Genomic DNA, 24063 nt, shown 5'->3' on the forward strand with positions numbered 1-24063 from the left:
AGTGCAATCAAAATTAACTCGTTCGTGTATGCGATAATTTATTTATTTATTTTTTCAATTTAACACGTTAAAAATATTTAATGCAATTAATGCATAATCAGTTTTTTACAAATCATCCTTTGGCAAGTGTTACATTATAATGACCACATTGATTTCTTTCTACATTGATTTGGAGTTTAAATGTGAAATTTGGATAATATAAAAATATATTAACAACTTGAATGTTGGCCTTCGATTAATCGTGATTAATTAAAGAAAATGTGCGATTTAATTTTTTTTAATTGTTTGACAGCACTACATCATACACATCTCAAATCATATAATAATAAGGGACCTGGAAATTGTTGAACAGATATTTCTGTGTCCATATATATGAATGGATATTTTAAAGTCTGAAATCAAAGTACAAAAGTTGAGTGAAATGGCTTCTCGAACAAGAACAAATGTAGAGCGGGACTTGATTTGGTTCATGTGAATGACAGGTTGTCCTGTCATTAGAGAAGAGATTAGAGAACAAAGCAAAAGGGAGGGAAATTATTTTAATAAAAGATTACGAGGGCACATAAATAAATAAAAAAATGATGTGCACGGATAAATCATTTATTGTAATAATAATAATTCATAATAATAATAATAATAATAATTTAATAAATAATAATTTATAATAATAAGTTTAATAATAATAAACACTGCAATACAAATTATTTCATGGTGACTAAAGAAATACTGCTATTTTTCTCCTTCTCCTCACTACAAATTTGTTGCTGAACAGGTGGTGGGTAGCATGGACGCTCACCCCAGCAGGTACTGTGCTACAGTCCGTGTCCAGAGGCCCAGACAGGAAGTGATTCAGGACCTGGCGTCCATGGTGCGAGAGCTGCTCATCCAGTTCTACAAGTCCACCCACTACAAACCCACCAGAATCATCTTCTACAGGGACGGCGTGTCTGAGGGACAGTTCAGACAGGTGAGGCACTCCAGTTACACTCTCTGTCTTATGAACAGTATTCATTTTCATTTATTCAGGTCTTAAAGGAGTGGTTCATTTTAAAATGAAAATTAGCCTATGATTTACTCCCCCTCAAGCCATCCTAGGTGTATATGACTTTCTTCTTTCAGACGAATTCAATTGGAGTTATATAAAAAAATCATGGATCTTCCAAGCTTGATTAATGGCAGTGTATTGCAACCAACAGTTCAAGCTCAATAAAGTTCATTGACACGTCTCCAGGTGGTTAATAAAGGCCTTCTGAAGTGAAACGATGAGTTTTTGTATGAAAAATATCCAACTTTATAAAGTAAAATTAGCTAAGGAACTAGCTTCCAGCGAACGAACAATCGGATTGACGCACTACGCTACTTCCAATGTCATGAGTTGCACTTTAGGCGCAAGTAGACTGTGTTTGGCCGGAAGCTAGAATCTGAAAGAAGAAAGTCATATATACATAGCAGGGCTTGAGGGTGAGTAAATCATGGGTTGTCGTTTCTCGTCGGCTGTGTCAAGGCCAAAAAGATCCGCGTGAGCACACAGCACAGACTACAGCCGATTGCAGTCTATTTTAGTCACTCAAAAAGAGGAACCGAAACAAAGATATCCGAGATTTACTCAGACATATGAAACGTAAAAAAGCAGCACCTGCTAGTCGCTTTTTGGAATGCTCGGGTAGGATAACATATCATTAGACATATCATTGACTTCCTTGCTCTCTTTCATCACTTTCGCTTTAATTCTCGAGCACTGACTCGTTCACTTAACTAGACATCCAATCAGAGTTCACACTCACCGACAGCCCTAAAGCCATTTCAACATCTTGCCTTCTAGGTGCTGTACTATGAGTTGCTGGCCATACGTGAAGCTTGTATCAGCCTTGAGAAGGACTATCAACCGGGAATCACCTACATCGTCGTACAGAAACGTCACCACACTCGTCTCTTCTGCGCTGACCGTACTGAGAGGGTGAATATGAGAGAGTTCTCTTAAAAACGATGTCACTTTTGCAACACGCACACACACTTTTTCGTAATATTCGTTTATTTGTTTTCAAAGGTGGGCCGCAGTGGTAACATTCCAGCAGGAACCACAGTGGACACTGATATCACCCATCCTTATGAATTTGACTTTTATCTGTGCAGTCATGCTGGAATACAGGTATGAACACACAAAGCCACGACTGATTAATTGAATTCACAATTACACAAATTGGAAGAATTGAGTAAATTGCATTAAATTCCACGTTTACCCAGGGTACAAGCCGACCCTCACACTACCACGTGCTATGGGACGACAACTGCTTTACAGCCGATGAGTTCCAGCTCTTGACCTACCAGCTGTGCCACACATACGTGCGCTGTACCCGCTCCGTCTCCATCCCTGCACCAGCCTACTATGCCCACCTGGTGGCCTTTAGAGCCCGTTACCATTTAGTGGATAAAGAGCATGACAGGTGAGTTGATGATGTCTATGTACATAGAAGTAGAAATTCAATTTGTTTAAATGAAAGGCTTTTAGAAGCTGTCAATCACTTTGATTTGAATAGGCTTTGCATATTCTTGCTTGCCATAGGCGCTCCTTTGTTAAAGTGAGCCAAAATATCCATCATTTCAATGATTCAAAGTCTTGGTTTGAATTCAGGAAGTTGTCGCATTCATTCAGTCACAGGTTTCTATGCAGCAATAGTAGTGTACCTTCATCTCCTTGGGATGTCAGGGAAAATGTATGATTTCATAGTGTAAATGTTGGCGTCTGCTCATTGCTTTCTCCTCTTTCACAGCGCGGAAGGCAGCCATGTGTCGGGTCAGAGTAACGGCCGAGATCCTCAGGCCCTGGCCAAAGCTGTGCAGATCCATCACGACACTCTGAGGACCATGTACTTTGCTTAGCCCCGCCTCCACAGACCTGTCAATCACCATTCATCATGCACTTAGAGGAGGAAGGCTTCTCCCAATCACAGGCTGCTAAAGAGAACCAAATGTAACCGAACTTACAAGAGGAATGCAATAGAAAAACAGCCAATCTTTCCAATTGCCTTCGCTTACTGATTGTTTTTAATATGTAGATCGCAGCTATACCATTATTTATTAGATTTGTAGATCTGTTTAACTTTTCATTTTGCCTGCTTAGGTCACAAAACCAAGCTTAAAGGTCGGCTCGATCAAATCATGCTAGATCAGCGAATGAGGCAGTGTTATTTCTTTAGGACAGGAGTGATTAGCCCTGCTTATGCCGAGATCTCCTACAAAGTTTAGTTTCACAACTAATCAAACACACATGAAGCTGAACATCAATATCTTCAGGTTCAGAGTAAGTGTGTTTGAACACCTTTGGTTTAGGATTAGTATTTTATTAGGTTTGGTGAAGGATTTTGGTGGAATGCCACTAGAGGGCAGTGTAAGGTTTTGCTAATAGTTTGCAATGACATCTTGCTGTAGGTCCTCCACTGTTCCTCTGGACATTTATTGCGCTAATCTGTGACCAGGCTTGATATTTCACGAGTTACTCTTACTAGTAAGTCATGTTTTTCCAGAAAAAAAAAAATCTGTAATCTGCAAAAACGACAACTGAAATGTCATTCCATTTTGTTCCAACCTGTCGGACATCCACATTTGTTCCTTTACGTCTCATTTACCATGTGTCCATGTCTTATTCCGCTTTTTGAACATTGGAGACACCACTTTTCTTCCTTCTTTCAAATGATTCTTTATACTTCTGTGATACATTAACTTTCTGGCCCATGCACTGCCTGGAAAATTGAGCTCCTTGCGGTTCCTGCCGTCTTTCCTGTCGGCTCGCTCATTAAGCAGAGGTGACAGATTAGCTAAGGGCTGCAGAATCACCAAAAGAGGAACTTTGAACTTTGAAACTCAAGAGTCGGTAAAAAAGTTTCCACGTAGTTAACCATATGTTATTGTATGTGCGTTGAACGCTTTGTGCCTCGTTCGGTTTGTGTGCGCTTACAACGCAATTGTTCGAATCAGTCAGAGCATGACCGTAACACACTCGATGGATGTGTGTGCACATATAATTCCACCCAAGGCAACTCAGAGGCCTGTTATCCATTATTATTGGACATTTCATTCATTCTCATTTGTTCTTTGAGCTTATTTATAATGTTGCTTTTAACTTGCATTGTCAATATAGTGCAATAGTGCATCTGTAAATTATCTATTTAACTTATCAGTTTCTTAATTGAGCATTTTAGCCCTGTGAACTTTGACAAAAAAAACTGTCCCATAAGCCTTTTAGTGCAATAAGCCAATTATTGACGGCTCTGTCGTAGACTTTCATATACAATGCAAACAGTACCTTATGAGTGACTGCTTTCATTTTAAAAATGTTTTTGTTGTATGTGGCGTTGTGTAAGTGAACTCGGACGCCATGGATTTGGCAGGTTTTATTGAAATGAATGATGTGTTTTATGGCTGGAATGCTGGATTGAGTTTGCAGCGGGGATGGTTACTCTTATTGATATGTTGAATGGAAAAGGTTCAGTTTGCTGTTAAGATCTTGGGCAGACCTTTCATGTTAAAAGTCAAATGAGACAAAGTGCCTGTTTTATAGGAAATATCCCTAAAATGCAATTCTATTGGGGTACGTTTTAGTTAAATCTATATTTAAAGTAAGTGGCGTGTATATACGGTTGGACAGATATTTAGCTATTGAAACTTGTTATTAAGGTCATTTTGTTGTTAAGGGCAATTTGAATCGTTGAACTGACTAAAAGTCCCGGGTCATTTTCTTTCTTTCAAACTTTCAAACTGTCTTTTGGATTTTCAAACATCTGTTTGAACTTTCAAGAGCTTTTTGAACTTTCTTTTGAATTTTCAAACATTTGTTTTGAATTTTCAAACATTTGTTTGAACTTTAAAAAGCATTTTGAACTTTCTTTTGAATTTTAAAATATTTGTTCTGAATTTTCAAACATTTGTTCTGAATTTTCAAACATATGTTTTGAGTTTTCAAACATTTGTTCTGAATTTTCAAACATTTGTTTGAACTTTCAAAAGCTTTTTGAACCTTCTTTTGAATTTTCAAACATTTGTTTTGAATTTTCAAACATTTGTTCTGAATTTTCAAACATTTGTTTGAACTTTCTTTTTGAATTTTCAAACATTTTTTTTGAACTTTCAAAAGCTTTTTGAACCTTCGTTTGAATTTTCAAACATTTGTTCTGAATTTTCAAACATTTGTTTGAACTTTCAAAGGCTTTTTGAACTTTCTTTTTGAATTTTCAAACATTTGTTTGAACTTTCAAAAGCTTTTTGAATTTTCAAACATTAGTTTGAACTTTCAAAAGCTTTTTGAACTTTCTTTTGAGTTTTCAAACATTTGTTCTGAATGTTCAAACATTTGTTTTGAATTTTCAAACATTTGCTCTGAATTTTCAATCATACTTTTTAAACTTTCGTTTGAACTTTAAAGCTCTGTTTATTTGGATCTCTTTTCTTCAAAGTCCCTGCTTTTTCAAAGTCTCTGTGTATTCATCTTGCATTCCACACAGACCAAACCAATGTGCCTCCGAAAACAGGGGTGGCAGGGAGTATTGAGTAAAGGCATTTGGATTGTAGCAGGGCAGGTGGAGGGTTATATTTGTTAACTCTGTGGCCTCTGGCACACTTTCACATCGCCTTTAATGTGAATGGCACTGTAGTCTTTTTGCCCTATACCCACAAATACGTCTTGACCAGTCTAGCTGCTATTTTACATGATAATAAATTACATCTGCTTTTATATGTGGAGAGAGAGAGAGAGAAAGAGAGGTTCTGAGAAATGACTGACAAATATATTGCTGCACTTAAAAATCTGTATAGTCTCAGATTTGGCGAAACGCCCGAGGTGCTAAGAGGTGTGGTGCTGTAATTCGGGGGATGTTAACCACACTAATCTTTAGTGTGAACACTTGTCATGGAGTGTTTCACCAGGACTTTAGAGCCTTGTTTGGTATTTGTGATATTTGGTTAGTTCACTCATTTTTCTATACAAAAATACTCATACACGCATACTTGTTCTTACAAAATGTCTGTTTTAGCGAGTAAACTGGAATTTAGGTCTGTTTTGTCAAAAAAACAAAAACATGCTCTTGCTTCGGTGCTCTTTTTCTTTTGTTTCAATGTGCTGAGAACTGTTACTTCTCTGCCGCTACCAGCATTTGAACTTACTTGAAAAAGGGGAGTGATCAGTAGAACCTGCACCCATATGAATGTTTGGCTTTATGGCAGCTTATACAGCCTTTCGAAGTTGCCACGGAATAAACTGCGAATAAAAAATAAAAAGTAGGTGGGGCATTGCATAGGGGTGGTGCTATTCTAGTTAGTGGGTTTGGCTTAAAGTGCCCCTCGCACTACAACTGTGACACGACACTCTCCACCCCTTGGCTTAAAGCTGGACGGCGGATTCCTTGAAGCGTTTTTAATTCAGAGAAGTGTATTTGTATATTTTTAAAATAACGTAACTGCATAATGCACATCAATTATTTTTGCTAACAAAGTCTATGAAATATTTAGCAAAAGATGAAAATAGTGATGTTAATCATGATAGTGACTAATATAAAAAAAATGGCTAATATGCAATAGACTATTAGGTTCGTCTCGTATTTTTTCAAAAGTCGTTTGTGAGTGTCTCTGCATCGTCCTACGGTATTTATGACAGAAATGATGTTGTTCACAAAGGGATGAACCTTCAGTCCTCTTTTTATTCTTCATTGCTTTTATCGACGTAAACATGAAGGTACCGCCTCAAATATTTCTATTTAGCATGGCAATTCACACACAAGCACATTTGAAAAAGCCTGTAGGCTACTGGTCCTCTTGATCTCGTCATGTTATTGGTGTCTGAATAGATGAGTGATAAACTGTTTTCTTCAAGCCTAGAGGATTTGCTTCTTGACTTTATTTTCCTGACTTTGTTGAGGTGAAGATTCATCCTTTGGGCAGATGAGTTAGTGGAATGTGCCTTTTCTGATGGTGCTGTTTTCAGACCGAAAAAAAAAAATCCCTTTTCAAGGGCCCAACAAGCCTATATTGAAGTTATATTGATATGATATACTGTATAATGTGTGTTTAAGAGTGTTAAAACTGTATGTGTGGGTGTGATTGTGCCTCTTTATTCGCCAAGAACACATCAAATCACAGAGCTTGCCAGTTATAAGGTCTCTGGACCAAAATTTCTACACTTTTTATAAAGATTTGGCACTGCAAAAATAGATCAACCTATACTGTATGAAGCCTGGAAACTTATCCCAAGTGATGTTTTCCCTTTATTTTATTTTTTTGTCTCCAAAAGTGTCAAATCTGTGTTCTCTATTCATGATGAAATAGCAATAACGTAATTGGTAATTTCACTAATATTTGGCCTGAATTCCAGTTTTTGACATAAATGAACTCCATGAATCCAACGGTTACTTTTACTAACATGTTTAATCAGATCGATTTGGTGATTATATAATGATATTTATGTCTGTGATTAAATATAGCACATTACAGATGAGCAGGAGTATCAACATCCAGATTTATCATGCAATGCAAGCTTCTTTAAGATGAGAATCTTGCTTTGTATTATAAATAATATTTACTATTTATCACTCTCTCCATTGTGAACACGCATTCAATGCTCTGACATAACGGTTTAGTTATAGTGTGATGAAATATTGTTAACAGAACTGTCCGGTTTTAAAATATATTATTGTCTCTTTTGTTTTATCTCAACCCTTCAAATCGTGGTCTTTCCTTGGGTCTTTTTATTTGGTTGTTCTATTTAATTGTCAATATTTCAATTAAAATGTATGTATGCAAACTTTGATGGATGTCTTTTGAATGGTTTGTCTTGGACAAAAAATTATACTTAATTAATGAATAAATATTGAATGTATGCATTCCTGTTTACTGTGCAAGAAAGGAGTGTGCATCTCAGTGTTGTTATTAACTTAAATTATTTTCTAAAATTGAATTAAGGCTGAAAGCAAATAAATCAATGAAAATTAGAAATCTTAACTGAAATAAGTTGAAGTACTATAATTACTTAATCTGAATAGACATGAAGCTAAATATACATAATTTAAAAAATATTAAAGCACAGAACAAATTCTAAAACTAATTAAATATTTATTTGAAAATGCATTCATTTTTTATCAAATGCTATAATAATATATAAATAATAGTAAGGCAACAATAGCTGAAGTGTGATTGTTTTCAGTGTCATTTTCTTTCATAGATGTAAATAAAACTATCATAGAAATCGAACAGATGAAGATGAGGCTAATGTAATATGATTCATTAGATACATAAAACATGTTGATAAATTCTTTATTAATTCCACAAAAGAAAGTAAAATGCCCAGAGAAATACATTATTTAAATGACAAGAAAAAACAACTGATTTAAAATAATATGACCTTTTCCATGTACAAACATAACAATTGACACCTTCACTCACATACAGACTAAAACACTAACATCGTCACTGATTTCTACAAGTTTCCAGAGGAATGAAAAACTCGCTTTGTATAATTATTTACTTAAAACCATCGATGTAGCTACATTAATTTTCCGGTGCAGGGAAGAATGTGCCTTGTAGAGGTGACATCACTGTTTTAAAGTGCCATTAAAAATTAAACCAAAAGGTGAATCTTGAGAAAGACAAAATGGCTTTGCTCTCACTATCAGCATTATTGCACAAAATATATCCCTGTCTTAACCTTTCCCCCACACACCATTTTCTAAAGAAATCAAAATTGGAGTTTTTATTTGATTTAAGAACATCTATCGGCTAGTGTAGTACAGTAAAGGTTAAGAAAACCCTTACAGCAAAATACAGTATGCATTTAAAAACTTACTAGAAGAAACAAGCAAATAATGTTCATGGCTATGATGTAAACTGAAGGTTTTTGGCTATTTTAAAGGGGACCTATATGCCCTGTTTTTAATATACTTTCACTGTTGCAGCAATTTCATTGGCGTGTGGCAGTTTCGATGGGATTTCCTGCAGCAATTCCTCCTGTTCCACCTCGTTTAGATCGGACTGTAATCTGTAGACCAGGGGTGTCCAAACTGTCCCACAGAGTTCAGCTCCAACTTTGACCTTGCTTAACTGGGACAGGTGTGTTTAATTAGGTTTGGATCTGAACTCTGAGGGACAGTGGCCCTCCATGAGCAGAATTAGACATCCTCACTGTAGACGGTACAGGAACAGTCAAGTCTGTGGATGTGCTTTGTGACAAATCTACTTGTCCCAGTTTCTATTCAAAGACTGGTCGTCTGTATTCAGAAATAATGGTCAGTAACAATACACTTGTATTTTTTTTCAGACAAGTTTTGGTTAACAGGTGAATGCGTACTCACATTTCATCGTCTCCCTGGGGCGGTTCCTCGTGCTCTTCTAGAGTTAAAGAAACATCAGCCATCAGGAAGGAGTCTGTGGAGCAGGTGCTGATCCTCATGGGTGCTAAACGCCGCAGTCTGTTGGGCGTCCAGGGCAGGCGTCTCTGGGCCCTCTGGGAGGGTGCGACAGCCATGTCCATCTCAGTCTCCATTAGCCAGGGTGGGCTGTGAATAGGACTCTCCATATCTGGCATGAATGCTGGATTCTCTATGCCAGCTTTTATGAGATATGGAGGAAACATAAAAAAAAGCTTTAACCTTTTATGCAAATGTGTTTATTCAGGGTCTTTTTGAAGAAAATATAAATGGCATGAGACTTGATGTGGTGGTTGACACTTGCTCAAACAAAAAAAATTTAATTGGAATCATATTTTGTTGTATGTTAGTATGAGAGTGAAAAAAAGGTCACACTCCAGATGTTTGGGGTCTTTACACTGTAAAAAAATATTGTTGGTTTAACTTAAAAAAGTAAGTAACCTGGTTGCCTTAAAATTTTAAGTTCATTGAACTGGAAAACGTGAGTTAAAACAATGAAGGAGATTAATTTAACCATCAGAAACTCAAAATTATACGTTATCTGAACTAAATAAATTATTTAAGTTGATTTGACAAAAGAAAAAATGTTGTGATTATTACTACACTGTAAACATTTTTTGTTGGTTTAACTTAAAAAAAGTAAGTAACCTGGGTTGCCTTAAAATGTTAAGTTGATTGAACTGGAAAAGTGAGTTAATACAATGAAGTAGATTAATTTAACCATCAGAAACTCAAAATAATAAGTTATCTCAACTAAATAAATTATTATAAAGTTGATTTGACAAAAGAAAATATGTTGTGATAACAAATCTTGAAAATATTTTTTATAGTGAGACCCCACACAATAAATTTGATTTTGTAACATAATAATGTACGTGTTTTTTTTTTTAAACAAATGTAATATCGCTCACTTTATTAATGTTTACCCTACATTTGTGCAGTGTTGGGTGAATTTGAGGAATTTTTAAAATTTATATAATTTAATTTAATTATTTTTTTAGAGACTTCAATAGGAGACTATGAAAATTGCTTTTTGTTACACAATGTCAACAACAATAAAACAATCAGTTTAAATGCAGAAAACACACAAGATAAAGGGGCATACAACCTATTTAAAAAAATCATTTATTTATGTTAAAATTGTTTAAATACCTAAAACCTCCACAAACACTGCACAATTGTACAGTAAAAACATTAATAAAGTGGATGACTTTACATTTGTATTAAAAATATTACATTATGATGTGACAAAATCACATTTTATTGTCTCGGGTCTTGACCCAAACAACACATCCCAAATGAATAGTTTAGAATGGTTAACATTATTGAATAGATTTATTGCTCTTTATGTACAAAGCAACATCTGTTCAGAGTCAGACTCTTTTCTTACCTCCAAATGTATATGTGTCTCTCATAAAAGTACTATTCACAGCACCAGTCTCACTACCCACAGCACTGTCAACTAAAAAAACAAAAACACTAAATATATAAATAAAAAATAGAGAAGAATAACTTAATAAATAAGTATAAATAATCAAATAAATGGTGGAAAATGTCATTGCTTATATAGAATACATTTTACTTGAGGGAATCCCATGTTGAGGTTGTTTATGTTTTGTATTTTGTAAGATTAAGATTTTTATTTTTTTTAATATGTTTTTGTTTATTTAGTCTACTATATTCCATTATATATGTGTATATTAATATATAATTATTTAAATGAAATATCTTTATATATTATACATTGTTACAATTTATCTATTTAAAATTATATGTATAATTATATTTAAGTATAATTTATATATTTAAAAATATGTAAATGCAATTAATTGCAGCCAGTCTCTCAGTGTCATAAGTTTTAATAAATGATGCTTATAAATAAAATATTGTTACCTTCATCTCCATATAGATGGTCCTGGCCCTGTTGGTGTCCATTAGACATCTGAAAATATGTATAAAGTTTGAGGTGCAATCCTATAATTGACTGATTTGGTTGAAAGAAATGTAATGGAGGTCTAATACCTGATGTAGCTCCTTCTTGTGGTGCTTAGTGATCTTTTTAGCAGGGTTGACACCCATCTTAGCTGATTTGAAGGACTCGAGGCGGCTCCTCATGGTCCTCTGAAAGATCTCCTGCACCTCGTCTTCACTTTGGTTGATGCTGAAGTGACTGCGGCTGTATTTGTGACGGTGCTGCTCAGAAAGAGAGGCACAGATTGGCCAAATGAGATGCAAACTATATGCGTGTGTGTGCGCGCGTGTTGGTGAAGAGCGATTCATACATGCTTTCTGCTCCTGTACAGGTGCTGCTGTAGAAGATGATGGGCATTGATGTCATCCACCGGATTTTTCCTGTCTTGTCCATGGATATCCCGGGATATTGAGGGAATAGTGTCTTTTCTAATCAACAAGAGGCAAAACAATCTTTACTATTGCCACGTCTCGCCATCTAGGGAATTGAATTGTCAAATTTCAGCTCTTTGTGCATTGCAACCCTGGCAAAGATTCTTAGTCCCACATGTAGCTAGATCTGATTCCTCTCCTTCATTAGGCATAATTCTTTTATGATCAACTTTGATTAAGCAATTGTTTAAATGTGTTTCCAACATAGTCAGTGCACTTACACAATGGAGGTTACTGACACATTTTCGATTCCAAACTCGTAATTTGACATATCAACCATTATATCAGGCATCACATCTGAAAATTCTGAACCATATTGTTTTTTGAAATCTATGTTGGCTGCTTCATCACTACGACTGAAGGCCAGAGAACCTTGGCGTTCACCCTACATGAAGACAGAAAGAAGTGACATACAGTTTTCATGATCTTCTTCATTGTTGACAGTAACAGTACTGAAGTAAATGTGTATTACAATGCAATCTACCATGCTTGTATATGAAATTAAAATAGAAAAGGCAATATTATGCGACATATGAAGCCAGTCTATGATCTCACCTCACTGACGTAGTTCATAGCATCCTCCAGATTGAGTTTGTGGAAGATATTAAAGAGGTAGTCTTTGTTTTTTCTGGCCTTAGGTTTCATCAATATCCTGCAGATATACTTCTCCTCAAACCTGTTCCAACTGAGAGCAAGTGTCAACACATTTCATTTTATTTAATTCATATAAATATTTGAGGTTATTCACAGAAGGGTGAAAAGCATACCCTCTGGTCCACCAGTTATCTCCAATACGACCACAAATGTCCTCCACTGCTGCTAGTATGTGGTCAAATGCCTAATTAAAAAAATATTCATAATTTTAAAAACAATTAGTTGAGTAACATTAACACATAAAATAAAAACACTAAGAAAACAATATTAAATAAATAAAATAAAACTAATAAACAATAAACAAAATTTTGACATGTAAACAAACTAATACATGATTATATATATTTTATTCATTTGTTTTCAAATATGGTATAATATATAGGCATATATATGCATACACGTCTAAATATATATTTAAATGTGTTTATTTAAATTATAGTTTGATGTAACTATACAATTTTAAAATATTATATATATTATATTAAATATTAAAATTGCCAGTTATAGTTACCCTATTGTTCAGTTTCTCAACAAGTTTCAAGTCCGAATGAGCTGCTCTTTTGACCTTGAGCCACTGAACCAATGGCTTCATTGTGATTCCCTAAAAACAAGCAAGACACATTATTTAACTACAGGACAGTACGAAATATATATATATATTAGAGTCTCATAATTATTATAAGAGTGATGGGTGTGTTTTTAACCTGAATAATGACAGTGAAATACACCACAACGAGTGTGGTACTAATCATCAGATTCTTCTCTGGGATCTTGTCTTTGTCTAGCATTGCTGCTAATCCGTACGCTACTGCCCCCCGCAGGCCACCGTAGCTCATTACAACCTGGTCAATGACCTCGATGGGAACCAATCTGAACTTGTTTAACAACCAAGTAAACAAGAAAACACCTGAAAATATAGAATAAATCTATAAATCTGTTCAAGAAGGATGCCTTGCCTATTTTGGAAAGGGTTTTTTTTAAATAGAGTTGTCTGTATTTTAAAAAACCCACCTATGATCCTGTAGATAAACATGAAGAGGAGAGTGAGGAGAATGAAACCTGTGTTCCAAACCCATATTTCCGTATCAATGGCTGTAATGCCCAAGAATAGAAAGATCATGGTTTCGGAGCCATTCGCAAGCACCTTCATGGCATGACGAACTGTTGTGACCGATTTCTCGTCCATGTTGGCGTTCACATACTTTTGACAGCAAACACCACAGAAAGTGATCCTGTGACACAGAAAGCCAATCTTTTTCATGAGCTAAATTTATTGCTTGAAACATTATGCATTGAGCCTAAATTCCTGCATTACTGATGTTTACTGTATATTCCCAAATTGTCTGTATGTGTTACATTGTTCTCTTACGAAAGAATAGCAGAGAGAGAGAGCATTTCTGCTGTCAGGTAAGCCAGGTATCCCACCACAAAGACAAAGCCGGCTTCGATGATCTGAATGTGTTTGGTGCATCTGGTCAGCAGGGACAGCAGGATGGCAAACACAACGCCAAGAAACGAGCCTCCAAATGCCACCACAACAAATGAAACTGTAACAGTAATAAGTTTTAAGTTAAAAGAAAGGATATTATTGTGTTTGCATAAATGTATGGGGAGTGGAGTTGAGTGTTCATACATATGCCCTTAAAAATCTCTGTGGCGTCAATCCTTGGTCCTCCAAGAGCAACAAAAGCATCAAATACTTTGTAAAGCACCTATACGAAAGAAAGACAAAAAAAAAAACTTGACATGAAAATGTTTTGCTAATGTTCCCCAAAAAATGTATTATACCATTTTTTTCTAAATGTTTTCTGAATGTTGAAAACATCCCAGTTTTTAAAATGTTTTTTTTTTCTTGGTTATGCGCTTGTTAAGGAAACATTCCACTTAATTTTTTTTTAACATTATGGGAATGTTACTTTTGAATGTTCTCTAAACGTTTTGATACAAAGTAATATCATTTAAACAATAGATGAACATCCTACTAAAACAGGAACAAACACAAAGCAACAAAACATACTCCTGACAGTATGCCCTTTGGAAAGGCGCATCCTTGCGCCGTACAAGGTCAAACTGAGAAGGGAAGGCGAGGGCTCTGGACGAGGATGTGGAACATGAGAGAAAAAAAAAGTCCAGGGCGAACAAAATCAGTCCATGGGGGAGTGGATGGAGGGAGGATCCAGAAGCAGAAGGGGTCAGATGATGACCCAGGCCACAGTCAGCATGATGGTTCAGGGCAGAGTTGCAAGACGGAGGAGGCAAGGTGGGGACTTGAATGATGAAGGGTACGATCTCCTGCGATAAAGCCGGCCAAGGTGGAGCCGAGGAGACACAGAGCCAGGGTAACACTGCAGGTCTGGAAGTCCAAGGTGGAGCCTACGGTTAATCGGACTGAGGCGGAGGCAAAGATCTGGAAGACGCCTGGGACTGAGGACAACGTTGGAGCCATAGGGAAAGGCAGAGGTGCAATCGGCAGTCTGCAATCCTGTCGTGGAACCAGGGTGACATTTGAACTAGGAAGAGACTGGTGGACAAGTGAGCCTGGTGGAGCTGGTGGGATGGCGGGCCACGGTGGAGCCGAGGAAGCATTGAGCCAAAGTTGAGCTGATGGGTTGGAGGACCAAGGCGAAGTCCAGGGCTCTGTGGCTGGAATCGGAGACAGGGGATCCCCTTGCCAAGGCGAAGCTGGGGACTTGGCTGACTCGGGTATAGGAGTGGGGAGAGATGGGCGATCTAGGCTGGGTGGGCATTCAGGAAACTTGGGAGACACAAGAAACTCAGGGGACACAATAAATATGGGAGAAACAGGAAACTCGGGAGACACAAGAAACTCTGAGCTGGGCAGGATCAAAGGGGACGAGAGAAACAGGGAAATTACCTCCCCAAAATCCTACTTTAAATTCCCAGAGGCCAGGCTTAGCACATTCACCACAATGGGAGTGTGGGCGGGGCTTCCATCCATGCCCTTGAATTCCACCAGAACTCCCTCGGGGATGGGTGTTGTTGCCTACTCGCGTACCTGGTCAGACGCATTGTTGGGATGAGGCTCCGGGGCGGAACATGGCTAAGCTTTGTTTCCTGCCAAGTTCTCTGCGGCAGATGCTGGCTCCGTGTCTGCGGTGGAGTTCAGCTCCGTCTGTTTGGGTGATGGCTGACTGGGATCTGGGATAGGTGGAGTGGGGCTGGTGGGCTCCTCAGGGACGATGGTGAAAGCTGATTAGTTATTGACTAGCACCCTTGGACCGCTGAGGCTTGGTAAAAAGCACAAAGCGAGCGGTCCAGGTAAAAAGTCTAAAAAGTCCCGGGTGTGGTCCTCCAGTGAGCCGTCTTTCTGCTCAAGGCAGAGCAGCAACACTGCTGGAAGGTAAATGAGGATGAGGGAAAGTTCTGTCACGGGTGGCTGTTGGAAGCGCATGATGAAGGAGAATTCTAGGAAATATTCTTTTAATCCAAACACTCAGAAAACAGGCAGGGGAAACTCAGAAAACTGCCACTTACAGAAACAATAATAAGACAGGACAAAGAACTGAACAAAACGGAGTATTTATAACAGAACTAAATGAGGGAACAAATGAATTAAATAACGAGCATACTAGAAACCAGGTCAAGACAGGAACAAACACAATGCAACAAAACAGACATTTAAAGCGTATTAGGAAAATAATACTCACCACCGTGACGCCATCATTGAGCAGAGACTCCCCAAACACCAAGATAAAGAGCACCTCATTCACATGCACTTCCTCGAAAACAGCAATCACAGCCACTGGGTCCACCGCGGCTATTAAACTACCAAACAACAGGAACTGCAGGAGACCGATGTCCAAGTCACCTGATGATTACAGAAATTGTCAAATTAATTTAATATTCTCTATAATGGTGCATATGCTAAAATGTGCAGGGCATATTTGCCCTTCAGGCTCAAGGGCTTTATATCCTTGTTTTGTTTAAAGAGGGATTATGTGGGTTTGATCTGTGCAACAGACATCCAATGTGCATTAAATAACATGAAGATTAGCAGAACAGTGAATGCAGAAAATGACAGTATTGAATTTACCCATCGCTCCAGCCTCATAGCAGCCCCAAAGCGACAGGCCTACTGTGGCTGCGTTCCAGCAGGTTCCAAAGATGGCGTAAATGAGAATGGCACCCAGGTTGCTGAAAAATAGCTTGTTGGGCATAAAGTAACTTGCATCCAAAATGATTTGGGGCAGCAAGTAGAAGAAGAAAGTGGCAGGGAGCAGTTTGAAAGTCTGCGCCTTGTCTGCTCCCCAGACGATTCCTCCCAAAATAAAGCCCACGATGATGAGCATTCCACTCTCTGGGATCACACTGGTGACATGATGGTTTAGTTCAATCACTAGATACAGAGAGAGAACAGTAGACAGATGATTTTTTATGATTTTTTTAAGTTTATATTTCTCGTGACCTTATTTTTGGTCATGAGGGTAAGAATACCAATACTAACCATATTATTCACAAGCCTCATGCTTCATCATGAACCAGTTACATGAGTAGCAATGTGCGTACAACGTTATTTCATGTGAATCGTTGAGCTTTCGCAGGACTTGTCAAGTTACACTGTATTGTTTCTACACTTCCAAGGTATTAATCAAGAGATCATCTTCCTTTCTCAGAACTCAACTGAACTAAAATTCAACCTCTCATTAAAGAATGACATCAACTTTAGAACAAACTCTTTAGTTCATTCATGAGGAAGACCACTGTCTCTAATTATATTGTACGCAAGTACAAATGTTACACAACAGATTTCATTTCTTACTTTTTAAGTGTCAATCAATTTTTACTTCATAGTTCAAACCAGCAAACAAAAATGATGTTCTAAAATAAACAAAAAAACATTCTTAAAGGAACAATGTGTACTATTTTTTGTATTTTATTATTTAAAATCAATATTTTTATTCATAAACATGTCCTCAGTGGTTTACAAATACCTCTGCCAATTATCTGACTTATCCTCGTAAACAAAGAATTTATTAGGCCTATCTTTATTATACATGGGACAGGTAGGTCCATGGAGGCTTCCATGTAGTTCCACCATCTTGAAAAACTATAATAGCAGAGAGGGACAAAAAGTACTTGGCCAGCGCTTTTCCACAGCGTGTTTTCGTTCAGAGCCAGCGTGAAGTAAGTGGGGCCAAAAAGTATTTAGTCAGCCACTGATTGTGCAAGTTCTCCTACTTAGAATAATGAGAGAGGTCTGTAATTTTCATCATAGGTACACTTTATCTATGAGAGACAAAATGAGAAAAAAAAATCCAGGAAATCACATTGTAGGATTTTTAAAGAATTTATTTGCAAATTATGGTGGATAATAAGTATTTGGTTAATTACAACTAGGGATGCGCGGTATACCGGTATTGCAAAAATACCGATATATAATTAATTTAAAACGGTACAATATCATCATTTTGTTAAATTCGGTATTTGATGAGCTGCTTTTCCGAAGTTCTCCACTAGGCGGCAGTGCGCTACCGAAACTGACGCAAGTCACGCGAAACTGGCAAACGAAGGAACACGGTGGAAATAAAGCTTTTTCATTTGGGTTTTTACACGCCCGAAATTATTAAATAGAGAGAGCAGTATTAGTGAAATAAGGCATTACTTTGCCTACTAAAGTAATGAGAATAGTGTAGACACAGACCTCAATGAACCACTCTGCAAACTTTGCTTTCAATAATGTGTTGCCATGGAAGGCAACACATCAAATCTGCCAAAGCGCTCGTCAGTTGCTCATCCTGACTTGTTCAAGAGATCGACTGGTGAGTTCATCATTCAACTGATTTAATTTAGACTTTTATTGAACACTGAACAGCGCACATACCTAAGAGCTTATCAATTAAATATGATATGGTAAACACGAAAGCTCAAATCTTCTTGCATGACACGCTATACCAATTCAGTTTACGTCTCATGATCTCAGTTTACGTCTCATGATCTCATTTTTGCAATTTATTTCAAACAAATATATTCATTTAATTTAAATTAATAAAGCATAAAAGTGATAAATGAATGGCATTACTGAGGCTGTGGCGAAGAGAGAGAGAGAGAGAGAGATAGGGTAGTAATATAAATATTAATAATATTAGCCTACAATTAAGCTATATTTGTCAACATTCATTAAGGAACCTGGCCTAACAATATAGCATTGATTAATCTTCTAGATCAATCAGTAATAAAATGACCTAAAAATGTAATATCCTAATATATGTTTAGCATCATAACATTACTTTTTGCAATGCATTATATGCATAATATGAGCCCAAACACAAACAGTAACCAAACCAAGATGAATAAATGCAATAAATGTTGATAATTCTCTGTTGATGCATGACAGCTAATGGTTTACGTCATTTCATTATTCTATTATGTTAATCTATTATATTAACCTATTTTAATTGTGTAATATCAGTGGTTTTCCCAAATCAAAATTTTACCTACACATAATTTTATTTTTAAAAATTTTTAAAAGTTTTTTTTTTTTTTGGGGGGGGGGGGGGGGTACTTTTCTTTGCACATATGTTAGTTGAGAGTTTCAAGCAGTGTTTAATAAAATTGTTTCAATTCACTTAAATTTAGACTCTTTTTTTCCGACTGTGGTATCGATTTAGTATCGATACCGAGGTATTAGGTTCTGGTATCGTACCGAAGCCAAAATTGTGGTATCGAGCCATCCCTAATTACAACTCAGTACTTTGTAACATAACCTTTGTTGGCAATGATAGAGGTCAAACGTTTCCTGTAAGTTTTCACCAGGTTTGCACTCACTGTAGCTGATATTTTGGCCCATACCTCCATCCAGATCTCCTCTAGAGCAGTGATGTTTCGGGGCTGTCGCTGGGCAACACAGACGTTCAACTCCCTCCACAAATTTACTATGGGTTTGAAGTCTGGAGACTGGCTAGGCCACTCCAGGACCTTGAAATGCTTTTTATGGAGCCACTCCTTCGTTCACTGGACATATACTGGCTTAAGCAGGGGGACACGCCTGGCACTGCAGGATTTGAGTCCCTCTCGGTGTAGTGTGTTACTTATGGTAGCCTTTGTTACTTTGGTTCCAGCTCTCTGCAGGTCATTCATCAGGTCCCTCCATGTAGTTCTGGGATTTTTGCTCACTGTTCTCATGATCATTTTGACCCCACGGGATGAGATCTTGTGTGGAGCCCCAGATCGAGGGAGATTATCAGTGCTCTTGTATGTCTTCCATTTTTTTACAATTGCTCCCACAGTTGATTTTTTTCACATCAAGCTGCTTGCCTATTGTAGATTCACTCTTCCCAGCCTGGTGCAGGTCTACAATTTTCTTCCTGGTGTCCCTCAACAGCTCTTTGGTCTTGGCCATAGTTGCTTTTGGAGTGTGACTGTTTGGGGCTATGGACAGGAGTCTTTTATCCACAAGTTTCCTACGCCCCATGAGGCCTTGCGTCAAAAGTGGGCGCGACTTCCGGTTGGAAGTAAACAAAGCGCGATTTGACATACCACACACTCGTTCAACAGTTGACAGTCATTCAAGTTATTGCGATCCAAACTAGCTAACGATGTGGGAACATAACCTCAACGAAATTCAAAAGGGTGAAATAACAGTACCTTTACCCTCCGCAGTAGTTGATTGGGAGTATTATAATAACATTATTAATAATCAATACTCATCAAGGCATGGTGACAGACAGTTGTGCGAGCTGACAAATAATTTTAAAAATTAAAAATACACACTTAGTCATTGTGCTTTGGAGTTTATTCAAAATTATAAATGAATGTGCTGCTTGAATACATTAACTGGCACATTTGGTTTTCTGTCAACACAGGCTTTGATCCTGAGTTTAGTTGTAACATCAGTAGCGAACAGCCAACCACATGCTGATAGAGTTTATAGAATATTAAGAATTTAAACAAATGTACATAGGAAGATTCGTCGTCTTTTGGGAGGTGATGGAAACTACAGTCGTTGGCAGGATCAGAGACGGGCTCTGGCAGGATCACTCTGATTTCGTTTTCAGCTTATGTTCAAAACAATCTTGTTTAATCCACTGAACTAGTTTAATGCGGTTATACATACAACCGCGAACAGCACATGTTGTCCCTGAGCTCCGTAACACCATCTCTCATAAAGATTTGCGTCTTTCAATAGTAAAATAATTCTCAGAAAAACAGCTAGCCTCTTCGCTAACTAACACACAAAATACCATTGGAATGCTACTTCCGCCGCCTCACCGGAAGTTTCACCCACTTTATTTTTTACAGGAGCGCCCCTCGGAAACTTGTAGATAACGGGTTCAAACAGGTGCCAATAATACCGGTAATGAGTGGAGGACAGAAGAACTTCTTAAAGAAGAAGTTACAGGTCTGTGAGAGCCAGAAATCTTCCTGGTTTGTGGGTGACCAAATACATATTTTCCACTATAATTTAAAAATAAATTCTTTAAAAATCCTACAATGTGATTTCCTGGATTTTTTTTTTTTTTTTTTCATTTTGTCTCTCATAGTTGAAGTGTGCCTATGATGAAAATTACAGACCTCTCTCATTATTCTAAGTAGGAGAACTTGCACAATCAGTGGCTGACTAAATACTTTTTGGCCCCACTGTAACGAGAATGCAGCAGAAGCGCAGGAGCATAGTGGTGAGAGGTGCTTGGAAATACAGACCGGAAGTCAAAAGACAACGAGCACAACACTGAAAAGGGGCGGGGCTACATACCCAGACAGCAAACTGACATTGAATTAACGTGGAAACGACGTCTCTCATGACATCGAAACAACGTTGATTTTGCTCATCGAATTAACGTTGAACCAACGTCAGACGCGGCATTCTTCAAAGCTAAATGAAAATCGAAAATTGGTTTGCTTTCATAACGTTGAAACAACGTTGATTTCAATTTGTTGTTTCGATTGTTTCGATTTCATGTTTCCACGTTGATTCAATGTCAGTTTGCTATCTGGGTAAGGTCTAAGTATGTGTGTGTGTGTGTAAGTTACGCTCAGCGCAGCTTCTAGGTCGCAATGTCAATTTTTTTTTAAATATGTGAAATGTTTGTCGCTGTTATTGGAGTTGTCATAAAGAATAGAGCATCTTGTAGTACTGCAGTGCTTTATCAATATGTTTATGTGTTGGGCTAACAAACAATAATTGACTGGATCATCTGACCAATCGCCGCCGATTAGCGTCACGCAAAGGAGTGGTTTGGAAAAATGAGTCGTACGAATCATTTGGGAGTCGGTGAGCAAATCAAGTAAAAATAAATGCATATTATTAGACAACAAAAGTGTTTTTTTTTGTCATTGCATTCATGTAAAACTGTTGTTGGGGACTCCCAGAACAATATTAGGAACATTTTAAATGCCACAATAGGTGACCTCTAACATTTTGTAGACATTATAGGAATGTTACTTTTAAATGTTCTCTGGATGTTCTGAAACAAACAACATTTTTAAAAAAAGTAAATATGTTTCAGAAAAAGAAACATGTCTAACGTACAATGTAAAAATAGTTTTTGTTACATTATTAAAGACCAGATAACTCTGAACAAACATTCTATTAATTTAGCTGGAGGAACATTTGTTCATAACTTTGAAAGAACCTCGCCAGAACGTTGGCTAAAATTCAGAGAATGTCCCCTGTGACCTGGGAAGATACATACCTGATAGTTTAGCCAGTGCAGCCACAAATACCCAAATTATCACCAGGTATGGGGTCTGAACATGATGCCATTCAAACGTAACTATTGGAAGTCCAGTGAGATTCGGTTCCAGTCGAGGACGAGGACTCTGGACCACATTTGCATCTGCGCTTAGTCCTTGGATTAAAGGGTGAACAAAACACACCAGGAAAACTGCCCTCAGGCAGAGATAAGTAGAGTTCGACATTGTTACGGATGACAGTTAAAGATGCAGTTACAGTCTCATTCTCCTCTCCAGACTGAAGTTGTCCTTCACAAAATCTCACAATCCAGTCCAAGTAAAGATTCCCAGTGTGCTCTTTCTGCTTGATTGTCCTGAAATGAAAAGTCCATGGAGAAACAAAGGATTGCAGTTTCCCCTTTTAGCTAGTTTTCTTTTAAATCTGCAGTCATTTTCAAAGTTGATCCCTCTCTAAGTGACTTGGCAGTGCTTTCATCAGTTGTGTCTCTGCGTTTGTGGTCCTGGTGAGAGCAGTGGTTCAATCTAGGTAGTGTAAGAGCGTAATAGGAGTAGGGCTGAAACCTCTAGTCAGCCTTTAATTTGTTACATAGAAAGGGGGCTGAGATCTACGTCACTGGACTGTTACTCTGTCACGTTTTTGATGATTACTCTTTCTGCTGCCATTGAAAAGTTTTACATTGGTTAGTGTTTAGCCAACTTTGACATCCCGTACTGCTGTGTTATTATGTTGAAGGTTTTTATTGCACATTTTGGTCCAAATATTCTGTCCAGATACTACATCGTGTTCATTGAAAATTGCATTGTGAGACTCTCTAAAATACATATAATACAGGAATTTGAAGTTGAAAGTTGTAGAGTTCAGTCAATAGTTAGCCTGGAAAAACGTCAACGCATTCTCATCCCAAGGCGGCGTTATATACGACGCTTTTGCCAATGCGTAGACATCCAACGCACATGGCACCCTTTACGTCACTATAACACGCACAGAGTAGGTTTATGTCTGGGGTTAGGGTTAGACCACTAGGAGCAGTGGTGGAGGAAGTACTGAATCTCAGTACTTAAGTAAAAGTACAAATAACCAGCCCGTTCTCACCCTTTAACGTCATATAGAACGCTATATGCAAAAACGGCGCTATACTACGCACATGGCACCCTTTATCGTTAATATAACACGCGAACCCAAGACGTTATAAATCCTTTAGCGTGAATATGACACGCACACCCTACCCCACACCTAAACTTAGCCCTCACAGCGCGTGTTATATTAACGATAACGGGTGCCATGTGCGTAGTATAGCGCCGTTTTGTCATATAGCGTTCTATATGACGTTAAAGGATGAGAATGCGTTGCAATAACCAGATAAATATTTACTTTAGTAAAAGTAGAAGTAACACAATGACAACCATACTTAAGTAAAAAGTAAAAAGTACCTGCTTTTAAATGTACCTTAAGTATTAAAAGTAAAAGTACTTGCATAACAATTGATTCTCTTCTAATGATTAATAAAACATTTAAATCTAACTCATTCAACCTAATACTCCCTATAATGATGTTCAATAATGATGGGAAAAAATTATTGTCACCATTTCTGAAACAAGCTTGCAATTAGGCAATATAAACCATGCTTATCCTTACTATATGTTAATAACTATGCTTGGCAGTAAACGCGATTAATTTATGGTGTAATTCTGAACCTCTTGGCTTGCCATACCAAACGTACACGGTGTGTTCTCTTTCATAGGTTCACTCTCGTACCCTATTCAGAGAACATAGGTTACGTAAGTAACCAGAGACGTTTCCTATGCACGTAAAAACTAATTTTCGCTTATAAATTGCACGATAAACACACTGCGTGGGAGACGCATTGATGTATCCATGGCAACCAAACGTCACTGGTGACACAAACCGTGCAACGAACGGACGGTCAGATTACTTTTTGGCATC

General features: G+C 37.5%; 3 protein-coding genes across 4 annotated transcripts in view; 2 read left to right on the plus strand and 1 right to left on the minus strand.

Moving 5' to 3' along the window:
* The window catches only part of ago3b (argonaute RISC catalytic component 3b), a 28545-nt gene extending 20750 nt beyond the window's left edge, over positions 1–7795 (plus strand). For both annotated transcript variants that reach the window (XM_039678561.2, XM_039678562.2), the window contains exons 15-19: positions 773–967; positions 1823–1957; positions 2048–2149; positions 2245–2444; positions 2772–7795. In XM_039678561.2, the coding sequence (XP_039534495.1) occupies positions 773–967; positions 1823–1957; positions 2048–2149; positions 2245–2444; positions 2772–2880 (741 nt within the window). In that variant the 3' untranslated portion in view covers positions 2881–7795. The remainder of the gene's footprint in view (positions 1–772; positions 968–1822; positions 1958–2047; positions 2150–2244; positions 2445–2771) is intronic.
* Positions 7796–8281: 486 nt separating this feature from the next.
* Positions 8282–22673, minus strand: slc9a3.1 (solute carrier family 9 member A3, tandem duplicate 1). Its single transcript, XM_039678935.2, has 17 exons — positions 22118–22673; positions 16519–16821; positions 16133–16293; positions 14098–14176; positions 13834–14011; positions 13476–13696; positions 13169–13371; positions 12976–13065; positions 12578–12648; positions 12366–12495; positions 12032–12195; positions 11690–11807; positions 11430–11600; positions 11301–11349; positions 10798–10869; positions 9333–9588; positions 8282–9248 (listed from the first exon to the last, which is right to left on the minus strand). The coding sequence occupies exons 1-17, from the start codon at positions 22341–22343 to the stop codon at positions 9230–9232; spliced, it is 2511 nt and encodes an 836-aa protein (XP_039534869.2). The 5' UTR covers positions 22344–22673; the 3' UTR covers positions 8282–9229.
* Positions 17883–24063, plus strand: part of lipea (lipase, hormone-sensitive a) — a 58644-nt gene continuing 52463 nt past the window's right edge. Inside the window, exon 1 of the mRNA XM_089122999.1 lies at positions 17883–18244. Within this exon, the coding sequence (XP_088979125.1) occupies positions 18172–18244 (73 nt within the window). The 5' untranslated portion in view covers positions 17883–18171. The remainder of the gene's footprint in view (positions 18245–24063) is intronic.

The sequence above is a fragment of the Pimephales promelas genome, chromosome 18 (genome assembly GCF_988280905.1).
Source record: "Pimephales promelas chromosome 18, fPimPro1.hap1.1, whole genome shotgun sequence".
Classification (NCBI taxonomy): Eukaryota; Metazoa; Chordata; class Actinopteri; order Cypriniformes; family Leuciscidae; genus Pimephales; species Pimephales promelas.

What these genes read in the sequence shown, in the direction of transcription:
- slc9a3.1 (XM_039678935.2), bottom strand. Translation starts at nt 22,343, where the DNA reads ATGTCGAACTCTACTTATCTCTGCCTGAGGGCAGTTTTCCTGGTGTGT. An exon ending in TTGAGAAACTGAACAATAGG is followed by an intron (nt 12,649 to 12,975) that starts GTAACTATAACT and finishes TTTTTTAATTAG; the next exon opens with GCATTTGACCACATACTAGC. An exon ending in AGACACATATACATTTGGAG is followed by an intron (nt 9,589 to 10,797) that starts GTAAGAAAAGAG and finishes ATCTCATAAAAG; the next exon opens with CTGGCATAGAGAATCCAGCA.